We start from the raw sequence: 12,707 nt of genomic DNA, 5'->3' as shown, positions 1-12,707 counted from the left end.
GTCCGCTCCCAGATGTAAACTCATTCCACCAGGTGTCACCAGCATTCACATCAGAGGACCCCAGCCTTGCCTAAAAAGCCTTCAAAGGAGTCAGGAAGACTACAGCTGTTCCTACCACCTCCCCTGCAGTTTCAGCCCTGTTGAGGGGCCCTAGAATAGTAACCAACTACATCCAGATAGCTCTGGAGTGTTTGGCTCCCATGTCCCATCATACGCTAGGTACCTCCCACACATTTATATGGGTACTAACTACACCCACTATCTCACTAGAGGAGGATTTCCTCTAAAAGGGACCTAACACCCATTTATCCGTTTCCCTATACTATTCATCAGAGCCATCTAGTAGCAAGCAAGCTAATTGCTAACAATGTCACCTTTCCAGAGTGTTAGTTCTATCCCCTAGGATTTTTTGCTAAGAGCATGTGTATTAAGGGTCAGTTCACACCAGATGCAGTTCCGTTCAGTTCCATGTGCTTTTTTTCTGCACAAAATGCGTTTTTTCCATGTATTCCAATGGCCCTAGTTAGCTCTAGTTCACACCATGCAGTCAGTTTCCGGTCAGTTTCCGGTGCAGAAACTGACCGGAAACTGAGTTTTTGGTATCACTTTAAAGCCTCATACACACGATGGGACTTCCATCTGACTTTTCCGTGGATTTTTATCAAGGGGCGTTGGCCGTGAACTTGGTATGCATACAGAAGGCAGAAAATTTCAGCCAACATACACCAAACCACGTGTTTTTTCAGCTCTTTTCCACCACCCTTTGGGCAACTTCTGCTGTTTTTGTCTGATGTTTAGCATTAGTTTGGAGAATGCGTGTTTGTACTTTGGATTTTAGTCCGACGGATTTGTGTACACGCGATCGGATGATCCGAAGGAACACATGTTTTGTCAGAAAATTTGAGAGCATGCACAGCCAACATTTGTTGTCGGAAATTCCAATAACAATTGTCTGATGGAGCATACAGACGATTGGATTGTCCGATTAAACACGTCCGTCAGACCATTGTTGTCGGAAAATCCGATCATGTGTATGGGCCTTAATTCAGCCTATAATAAGGCTTACCTGTAGGTATAAAGAATATCTCCTAAACCTGCACGGTTTAGGAGATATTCCCCTCGCAATGCGCCGCTGATTGCAGCGGCGCATGCGCAGGGGGGATCCTCGGCTAAAGGACCGGTAGCTGCCGGACCTTGCCGAATTTAAATCTCCCGTGCGCATGCGCGGGAGTGACGTCATCACCGCTCTAGCCAATCACAGTGCTGGAGCGGCGATACCCGGAAGACACGCCGAGTCAAGATGATTTCTCGCTCGGCGTGAACCAGGTAAGTTCTACACACCTCGTTCCGAGGTAAGTATTTCATAATGAGCTAATATGCGGTGCATATTAGCTCATTATGACTTTTGCCTTGCAGGAGAAAAAAAATAAGAAATTTTGATGCGGGTTTACAACCGCTTTAATCATGACATAATTAAATAATTTCTTACCTCATGTATGGGTCCACGCTAAAACACTCAGCTTCCATCAACACCTCTGTCGCGTGAAAATACATTCAATTAGTTGACAGCATACAACATCGACAAAAACAGTATACCGCGTCATAATAGAAACGACTAAATGTGTGTACTTTATCAACTACTTCAAACAACATTTGCATTGTACTGCATAATATGCTTTACAGAATAATAGTTGTAAATTGATATTTAAATATTTGTGCATTAGAGATGAACTTCCACTGGTGTTATGTCATCATAAGGTAGCAAAGACCTAATTAAATTACGGAGGGAGTTTTACCACTAATGCTTTGTACACACGAGCGGAATTTCCGACGGAAAAAGTCAGACGGAAGCTTTTCATCAGATATTCCGTCCGTGTGTATGCCCCATTGGACTTTGTCCGTCGGAAATTAAAAAAAACATGCATGCTCGGAAACAATTCTATGCATGCTCGGAAGCATAGAGCTTAATTTTCTCGGCTCGTCGTAGTGTTTTACGTCACCGCGTTCTTGACGGTCGGATTTTAGTGTGACCGTGTGTGTGTATGCAAGACAGCTTGAACGGAATTCAATCAGAAAAACTGTCAGAGTTTATTCCGACGGAAAAACCGGTTGTGTGTACAGGGCATCACAGTATTCATAAAATGCCTATAGTATATATTAACACAGTATACAGTATAATATAATGTAGCACATGCAGTAGCACATAGGAACCAATGAGATTTCATCCATTATTAACTCAAAAGTGTCAGAAATATTGTTGCTAAAAGGTTTAATGGGATAATGGCCTTTACCCTTCCAAAAAAGTTCTAACAGATATAAAGTGCAGTATATGGAATAATCCTGTATTCTATTAAGGAAGACAAACACACCTACCTCCATTTTTTAACTTTTGCAATTGAGTTTCCACTAATTTGAAGTCAGACAATTTGGGTGGCCCCTCAAAGTGCTTCACCAGGGTCCATGAACGAGAGAGCACCATTCTGTGGAGACTGCAAGATAGCAAAACCAGGTAAGATCACAGTCAACTGCACAATGTCCGCACTTTCTCAGTAATGAGGTGGTTCCATCTGAATGTCTGTGCAGCTTTATTGGCTGCACTAACAATGCCCTGTTCACCACCCCAAGATATCCTGCCAAAAAATCATATTCTTGTTTGTATTTTAATGCTCTCTGTTATATTCTGGGCAAATATTTGTCTTATATTCATAATGACTCAAGCAACTGTAAACCTGCATTTCACAAAGAATGATTTAGCATATTAAATGCAATGAACTGTTTTTGGTATGTAATTGTTCTTGTCATGGCTTGCAAAATATAGAAAAATGTCTTTATTAATGGGCTTTTGGTTTCTATAGCACTATGCTCACTTTGGGGTACAACCTATATGCTAAGGATGGTTTGCACCTAGATTGCAGGGGGTCTGCTGTGCTGGGGAAGGGGTTCATGGGAAGGCTATAGGAGTTTTTAACCACTTCCATACAGGGCACTTATACACCTTCCCGCCCAGACCAATTTTTAGCTTTCAGTGCTGTTGCACTTTGAATGACAATTGCGCGGTCATGCTACACTGTACCCAAACTACATTTTTATCATTTTGTACCCACATATAGAGCTTTCTTTTGGTGGTATTTGATCACCTCTGGGATATTTATTTTCTGCAAAAAAAAATAAAAAATTACCGAAAATTTAGAAAAAAAAACGTGTTTTTTTTGTTTCTATTATAAAACATTGTAAATAAGTACGTTTTTTCCTTCACTGATGGGCACTGATAAGGCGGCACTGATGGGCACCAATGAGGTGGCACTGATGTGCCATTGATGGGCACTAATATGCGGCACTGATGGGCGGCACGGATGGGCACTGATAGGCGGCACGGATAGGCGGCATGGATGGGCTTGGATAGGTGGCACGGCTGGGCACGGATAGGCGGCACGGATGGGCACTGATAGGCAGCACGGATGGGCACTGATAGGCGGCACGGATGGGCACTGATAGGTGGCACGGATGGGCATAGATGGGCACTATTGTATGTGTTTTACTAATGGATGCCAATCAGTGCCAAACAATGCCTGCCAATCAGTGATGCCCATTGTGGGCACTGATTGGCATCCATTGCGGCACTGATTGGCATCCATTTTTTGTGTCCTCATCCCTGGTTAGGGTTGCCAACTCATCCCTTTAAAACAGAACACATATTAATTACACAGGTTCTGTGGCTGATTAAGGAGGTAATTAAACTCACTTGGTGCCTTATTTGCATTAAATTAGCCTCAGAACCTGTGTAATTAATATGTGTTCTGTTTAAAGGGATGAGTTGGCAACCCTATCCCTGGTGGTCTAGGGTGACATACCTTTATTTTTATTTTTTTAATCCCTGGTGGTCCAGTGGGTATCCCTGGTGGTCCAGTGGGCATCCCTGGTGGTCCAGTGGGCATCCTCGGGGGGGCTGTGCTGATAATCGATCAGCACACCCCCCCCCCGTCACAGGAGCAGCCGATCGGCTCTCCTCTACTCGCATCTGACAGACGCGAGTGAGGAAAAGCCGATTACCGGCTTTTCCTGTTTACATCGTGATCAGCCGTGATTGGACACGGCTGATCACGTGGTAAAGAGTCTCCGTGAGAGACTCTTTACCTTGATCGGTGTTGCGGGGTGTCAGACTGACACCCTGCAACAACGATCGCAGCGGCTCAGAATCCTGAGGACGTCATATGACGTCCAGTCAGGATTCTACAACCACGTTTCCGCCGTCAATTTGTCATTGGCGGGCGGCAAGTGGTTAAACTAGGATTGAGGGGGGGGGGGTGAGGTAGATTATAATAGGGGCTGATAGGTCAGACAGGGTCAGCCACTATTGGTGGGCGGGATGGGGAAACATGCATTGATACATGTCCCCTGGGGCAGAACCCGGGTACCCAAACACTTTTTATAGCAATACCGTGCATATAAGCACTTTTGATTTTTCACGTTTGTGTCCCATAGACTTTAATGATGTTCGTGTGTTCGCACAAATTTTTTGCCTATTTCGCACGTTCTGCTGCAAAACCGAACCGGGGGGTGTTTAGCTCATCCCTATTAAATACTTTCTTCAGATCTGTGTATACAAAGAAGCATGGAGGAGCTCATGTCCATAATGGGGATGGTATTAACACAGCCCCAAATGATCCACAAGGGCTCAAAAGTGATATGGTCCAGAAATATTTGGACAGAATAAAGGTGGATAAAGCACCTGGACCAAGTGGCATCCACCCAGAAAGGTATAAGTCTTTACCAAGTAACTATAAACCTGTTAGTTTAACTTCTATAGTTGTGAAGATATTACAGAGTTTAATTAAAGACCATATAGATGAGTTCTTGCTGGAAAAGTATTTTAAGCATCAGACAGCATGGATTCATGAAAGACAGAAATTGTCAGACAAATCGGTTTTCTTTTTATGAGGAGGTAAGTATAACCTTGGACAGAGGAGTGACTGTGGACATAGCATTGCAAAAGCATTTGACACAATTCCCCACAGGCGGCTAATGTGTAAGGTAAAGTCTACAGGCTTGGAAATATCAGTTTGTAAATGGATAGAAAACTGTCTGAAAGACAGAATTCATAGAGTAATGGTTAATGACTCTTACTCTGAATGGTCTAAGGTTATCAGTGGTATACCCCAAGGTTCAGTGTTGTGACCCTTACATTTTAATATATTTATAAATGATATTGGGTCTGTGATTAAAAGTACAATTTCCGTGTTTGCAGATGACACCAAGCTGTGCAGTGGAAAAACTTCCTTACAGGATGTCGCCAACTTACAAGCTGACCTCAATGCATTGTTTAATTGGGCAACTATGCGCTAAATTAGGTTTAATGTAGATACATGTAATGTTTTGTACTTCGGGGCTAAGAATATGCATGCATCATACATACTAGGAGAAGTACAACTGGGGGAATCAATGGTGGAGAAGGATCTGGGTACTTTGGTCCATTCTTCTATTAATAGAGGAATGGACTCCAGAGAGAGAGAGAGAGATATTATTTTACCCCTGTACAAATCATTAGTAAGACCTTATCTGGAATATGTAGTTCAATTTGGGCTCCAGTTCACAAAAAGGATATTGGGGAACTGGAGAAAGTGCAGAGAAGGGCAAACAAACTGATAAAATGCAAAGAGGAGCTCAGCTATGATGAAAGATTAGAGGAACTGAATGTATTCTCTCTTGAGAAGAGGAGATTTAGGGGGGAATATGATCAACATGTATAAATACATAATTGGTCCATAATGGTGATGAGTTATCACAGAGGACAGGGGGGGGGGGGGGACTCTTTACGTCTGGAGTAAAAGCTGTGAAAGTGTGGAATAGACTTCCTCAAGAGCTGGTTCTGGCTAGCTCAGTAGCGATCTCAATTCTTTCCTAAATGTACATAATATAACTGTGTAAGCGGGGTGAGGGTGTGGCGATTCACAGAGGGAGACACACGTAAAGTTCTTTGAACAAGGTAACGTTTATTACCAAGAGGTGGTAGTAGTAACAGTCTTTACAATCGAACGGCAAATAGTTCCTCTCCAGGCATGGTGGCACAAATATGGAGTACAGATACTGTTGTTCTAAGCGATGTGGATTTCTGAGTATCACAGGCACTTCCCACTTAATGGCACACTATATACCCCAGCACACAATGCGTATTGGAAGAGGCTGGAAAAACGTTACCCGTAGCAGCTGGGAGTCTTTTATCTGACCAAGGTTACCACTGCAGGACTCCGTAGGACCCCTGAACTATCCCTCACAGGCCGGAACACTCTCCCTGGCTTTTCCTAGCTCTCCCTCACAAGCAGGGTCTCTGTCCCTATCTGCATCCACACGTGTTCTGCCTAAAACGTGCCTGAGCTTTCCTATATAAAGAAACCACCCCAAAATGGCTGCCCAAATCTCTTGAGATCTTGTGCGGCCTATCAGGACACAGGGCTCCTCCAAAATGGTGTTGGAGACACTATAGAGGTCAATAGTGTTAACATAAGTACATACATAAACATAACAACTCACTGCAGTGTGAATACATACGATTACTTTACCACTTGCTCTTGCAGCACTAGACTGCCCTATCACTGACAGCTGCTTACAACTGGATATGAACATTTATAGGTAAAGTTGATACAGGCACTATCCGATTGCCTCTCAGGGGATCAGGAAGGAATTTTTTCCCCTGCTGGAACAAATTGGCTCATGCTTTGATGGGGTTTTTTGCCTTCCTTTGGATCAAATGTGGGTATAGGATTGTGTATATGGGATTGTATGATTTTGTTTCCCCCTTTTATTAGTTGAACCAGATGGATTTGTGTCTTTTTTTCAACCTGAATAAATTGCTAGTTCCTAATTTAGCAAGTAGGTTTTGGTATTGAGTCAACAACACTCTCCAGCTGCTATTAAAATTGAGATAACCTCAGCAGTGTAGGCACCTGGCAGCTTTCCTTTCTAATGCATTGCATTTAGCATTAAACTCTTGAACAGGCTCCTTCTCTCATCCCTGCCTTTACATCAGTCCCTCAGATTGTTTCCTGATCACCGCATGCAAAGAAAGGGACACAGAACAGGGAATTTGTGGACAAAAGCACTAAAATTAAGGTTTTTGTAGAAAGATTTATGAAACTGACAGAACAGCCTTCGAAGTGCCATGGAGCCATTAGTTATCACCTGTTTGCTATATTTGCTTAAACTCTATTATTGTATTTTTTTCTTGCTATAAAAAGTATGTAAACCCTAACAATGGACTTCATAATTCTCCATTGTCAATTGAGGCACACAGCTTAATAATAACTAAGCAATGTAAGGTTATATTGCCACCTACAGGAGAAAAAGTAATAATGCAGCAGTTGGTGTGCGATGTGGTTTGGCGAGATCACTGCACTGTACCGCAATTCTCCTTTTTTCTTTCTTTTTAATTTCCATGTGGAATCATGTGACATAAATAATCTTACAACTGACTGATATACAGATGCCCAATAACCCAGAGGCATTCCTCCTTCATTTAACACCACTGCCAACAAATGCCACTGCCAATAAAACATAACAAAACTTTAATTTATTGAATGCAGAAAAGATATGCATTCCAGTGTATTGGAAGCAAACGATACAACTTCCAATTGGTTTGTGGTTTTTAATGATGAACAAAATTGCAATGATGAACTCATGGCCGTAACAAACCACAAGGAAGAACAATTCTGGAAAATATGGTACTTCTGGACTAAATTCACCTGATTAATTAATTATTAAACATTACTAAATAACCCTTAGTAAAGGTTTGAGATGTAGTTCATCAGTTCTGGGACCATTTCGAGTCTGCAAACATTACCGAATCGCTCAGCGACAGTCATGAAAATGTACTCTACCCAGGACCGTTTTTAAGGCAGGGCAAAAAAGGGGAAGCTGTCCTGGGCCACATCATTGTTGTGGGGCCCAAAGCAGCTGCCTCATAGATGCCAACTATCTCAGTTTAAATTCCCTCATCCCTTGAAGTTTTAGTCCCCTGCTGTGTCCCGATAGCTCAGTGTAAAGTTCTGTTGCTGCTGCCCAGCTCTGCCCTTTGCCATGTACAGATGACTCACCTGCAGACCCTGTGTTCACATTCAAATAACCTGCATTGATATGCAAATAGCCGTGGCATTAATATGTAAATAGTTGCAGACCGTCACATTGATATGTAAATAGAGGCGGCATTCGTAAAAAATGTAAACTTGCATTTGTGGTCAGTTTCAAATCCTCCCTTACATTGGTGGTTCTTGTAGAAGCCCCCTTTAAATTGGTGGTGAGTGTAAATCCTCCTCACATTGGTGGCCAGTGTAGAAATCTCCCTTTATTGGCTGCTGATGTTAAATCCCCCATTACATTGGTTGTCAGTGTAAACTCTTCATAACATTGGTGATCAGTGTACATTTCCCTTTACATTAGTGGTAAGAGCAAGAATTGCCCATACACCGGTGGTTAGTGTAAATCCTCCTTTACATTGGTGGTCAGTGTAGAAATCCCCCTTTATTGGCTGTTGATGTAAAATCCCCCATTACATTGGTTGTCAGTGTAAACTCTTCATAACATTGGTGATCAGTGTACATTTCCCTTTACATTAGTGGTAAGAGCAAGAATTGCCCTTACACCGGTGGTTAGTGTAAATCCTCATTTACATCGGTGGTCAGTGTAAATCCCCCCTAACATTGGTGGTTGGTGTGGACGTGTCACCTTACATTGGTGGTCAGTACAAATCTCCTTGACAATGGTTGTCAGTGCAAATTCCCCCTTATATGGAGGTCATTGTACACTGATCAAAAACATTAAAGGAACACTTTTGAATCGGAACTCCTGGGATATTGATCTGGTCAGTTAAGTAGCAGAGGGGGAGGGGTGTATACAAAGGGGGTTGTTAATCAGTTTCAGCTGCTTTGCTGTTAATTGAAATTAACAACAGGTGCACTAGATGGGCAACAATGAGACAACCTCCAAAACAGGAATGTTTTTTCAGGTGGAGGTGTCTGACATTTTTTTTCCCTACTCATCTTTTCTGATTGTTTTTCACTAGTTTTGCATATGCCTAGGGTCAGTGTCACTACTGGTAGCACAAGGCGATACTTGGACCCTATAAAGGTTGCACAGGCAGTCCAACTCCTCCAGGATGGCACATCAATATGTGTCATTGCCAGAAGGTTTGCTATGTCTCCCAGCACAGTCTCAAGAGCATGGAGGAGATTCCAGGAGACAGGCAGTTACTCTAGGAGAGCTGGACAGAGCCGTAGAAGGTCCTTAACCCATCAACAGGACCGGTATCTGCTCCTTTGTGCAAGGAGGAACAGGATGAGCACTGCCAGAGCCCTACAAAATGACCTCCAGCAGGCCACTGGTATGAATGTCTCTGACCAAACAATCAGAAACAGACTTCATGGGGATGGCCTGAGGGCCCGACGTCCTCTAGTGTGCTCTGTGCTCACTGCCGGACACTGTGGAGCTCGATTGTCATTTTCCATTGAACACCAGAATTGGCAGGTCTGCCACTGGTGCCCCATATTTTTCACAGATGAGAGCAGGTTCACCCTGAGCATATGTGACAGACTTGAAAGGGTCTGGAGAAGCCGCACAGAATTTTATGCTGCCCGTAACATCATTCAGCATGACCGGTTTGGTGGTAGGTCAGTGATGGTCTGGGGAGGCATATCCATGGAGGTATGCACAGACCTCTACAAGCTACACAATGGCACCCTGACTGCCATTAGGTATCGGGATGAAATCCTTGGACCCATTGGTGCAGTGGGTCCTGGGTTCCTCCTGGTGCACGACAATGCCGGCCTCATGTGGCGAGAGCATGCAGCCAGTTCCTGGAGGATGAAAAAATTTATACCATTGAATGGCCCCCACGCTCACCTGAACTAAATCCAAAAGAACACCTCTGGGACATTATGTTTCGGTCCATCCGGTGCCGCCAGGTTGCACCTCAGTCTGTTCAGGAGCTCAGTGATCTGAGAGGAAACACCCACCATTTTTCATTTTCCTTCCACATCACAATTATGTGCTACTTTGTGTTGGTCTATCACATAAAATCACAATAAAATACATTTCCATTTTTGGTTGCAACATGCCAAAATGTGGAAAATGTCAAGGGGTATAAATACTTTTTCAAGGCACTGTACATCATGGGTGATATCACTGTGGTGATCAGCATTGGATGTTACAATTACCTATTTCTTGGATTGCTTATATTTATTGGATACAAGCAGCATTCACTTGCACTTTGATATGGTACTATACACTTAATATTTTTTTGGGATGTTGCACATTACCCATTTTTTTTAATTCATGAATTGGGACTTATTATTTGTTTATAGGATTTGAATATTGTTTTTTCAACACACTAATTTTATTATGTTGGTGATTTTATATGAAATGTAAATCTGCATTAATTTCACATTTTTGCACTGTATGAATTGAGATGTATATCATTAATTTATATTTTTTGCACATTAAGTACGGTATATTTTCTATCATGTTGTATTAATTTAGTGCCACAATATTTGATTGTTTGTGAATAGTCTCTGCATTATTTCAATACAGGTCCTTTAACTACACTGGAACCTGAGCGTGTTATTCCGCCACTCCACGCTGCACTCCACCTACAAACCCTCTAACTGCTACTTTGTCTGGAAAGCTTGGTCTGTTAGGCCCCATACACACGAGAGGATTTATCCGCAAATACGGTCCAGCGGACCGTTTCCGCGGATAAATCCTCTCGAGGATTTCAGCGGATTTCCAATGCGATGGAGAGTACTCACCATCGCATTGAAATCCGCGCCGAAATCCTCTGGCGATGACGTGTCGCGCCGTCGCCGCGATTATGACGCGGCGACGTGCGCGACGCTGTCATATAAGGAATTCGACGCATGTGTCGAATCATTACGACGCATGCGGGGGATCCCTTCGGACGGATGGATCCGGTGAGTCTATACAGACCAGCGGATCCATCCGTTGGGATGGATTCCAGCAGATAGATTTGTTTAGCATGTCAGCAAATATTCGATCTGCTGGAATCCATCCCAGGGGATAAATATCCGCGGAAACAGATCCGCTGGAGTGTACACACCATAGGATCTATCCGCTGAAACCCATTCGCTGGGATTTTTCAGGGGGTGGATTCTATCGTGTGTATGGGGCCTAAGAGGCAGTTGATAAATAACAGAATTTTTGCCCAGATTACCAGATGATAATAAAGGGAAAATGCCTAAAAAAGAAAACTAATCCAACCATTACATTTAAGAGTTGGTAAGCTGCAAATTTATATATTTACAGTGGGCCAGATTCAGGTACTTGCGCTGCGGCGTAACGTATCTCATTTACGTTACACCGCCGCAAGTTTTAAGCGCAAGTGCTTGATTCACAAAGCACTTGCCTGTAAACTTACGGCGGTGTAGCGTAAATCCGTCCGGCGCAAGCCCGCCTAATTCAAATGGGGCGTGTATCATTTAAATTAGGCGCGTTCCCACGCCGAACGTTCTGCGCATGCTCCGTTTGGAAATTTCCCGCCGTGCTTTGCGCGAAATTACGGCGCCCCGACGTGTTTTTTGAACGGCGACGTGCGTTACGTCCTTTCGTATTCCCGGACGTCTTACGCAAAAAATAAAAATAAAATTTGACGCGGGAACGACGGTCATACTTTAAAATGGCTGGTCTAATTTTACACCACCTAAATAGCAGCCGTAACTTTGCGACGGGAAAAGCCGACTAGCGACGACGTAAAAGAATGCGACAAACGCGCGTACCTTCGTGGATCGCCGTACACAGCTAATTTGCATACCCGACGGGGAAAACGACAAGAACTCCACCCAGCGGGCGCCGAAGAATTACACCTACGACCTGAAGGCGTACGAAGTCGTACGCCTGTCGGATCGATGCCAAAAGCCGTCGTATCTTGGTTTGAGAATTCCAAATCAAGATACGACGCGGCAAATTTGAAAGTACGCCGGAGTATCAGCTGATACTCCGGCGTACTTTTTCTGTGAATCTGCCCCAGTATGTTTTGGGGTTTAATTATGCTTTAAGTATACTTTGTAGTTATTGCATGTACGGCAAGTTGCCTCTTGCAAAACAAATTCCACCATTAACAATGTGTAGCATAGCGATACACAGTGTGGCAGCATAAGTCGAGCTTCCCTAAGATAAACATGTACGAAAATAGGATACAGAATGTGTCCTTAAATGACCAACAGTATCACATCTTTTAACAACAATAATAATAAAGACATATATTCCCAGTTACAGATAACTGAAATACAACAGGTTGCGAAAGAATTAACAGAAAAATATTTTGTGAAGAAACGTAATCGTGCATTTTACCTCATTGTTCTATGATGAAAGTTATCCCAGTTTCAGGAAGTCTCTGAATGCAGTTGGCAAGCTTGTCTATTTATACAGACTCCTCCCTCCTATAATTGGCAGCATTAGTTAAAGGGGAAATTTCATCTAACAGCAAAAATTATGCTTTGTAGGTGTTAAGATTTGAATAATTTAAACTGTAAAAAAAAAAAAAAATGAATACAAATTTGGAGATGTGCAAAGGTTTATGTTAACTGATGTGGTACACAGACCCCATTCATCACATGTCACCTTGGTAAAGCATTATTTCTCCCCTTCATGGACTGTACCACTAATGGCCTTGCACCCAGTTTTCCCACCTAGTTTACAAAGCATGA

General features: G+C 43.0%; 1 protein-coding gene across 1 annotated transcript in view; it reads right to left on the bottom strand.

The window, feature by feature from the left end:
* The window catches only part of LOC120945931 (prostaglandin reductase 1-like), a 40,116-nt gene extending 27,671 nt beyond the window's left edge, over positions 1-12,445 (bottom strand). Inside the window, exons 1-3 of the mRNA XM_040360515.1 lie at positions 12,352-12,445; positions 2,374-2,489; positions 1,490-1,535 (exon numbers count right to left, since the gene is read on the bottom strand). Of these exons, the coding sequence (XP_040216449.1) occupies positions 1,490-1,535; positions 2,374-2,489; positions 12,352-12,356 (167 nt within the window). The 5' untranslated portion in view covers positions 12,357-12,445. The remainder of the gene's footprint in view (positions 1-1,489; positions 1,536-2,373; positions 2,490-12,351) is intronic.
* Positions 12,446-12,707: the final 262 nt, after the last annotated feature.

The sequence above is a fragment of the Rana temporaria genome, chromosome 1, assembly GCF_905171775.1.
Source record: "Rana temporaria chromosome 1, aRanTem1.1, whole genome shotgun sequence".
NCBI classification, from domain to species: Eukaryota; Metazoa; Chordata; class Amphibia; order Anura; family Ranidae; genus Rana; species Rana temporaria.
This window is presented reverse-complemented; position numbering and strand designations above follow the sequence as displayed.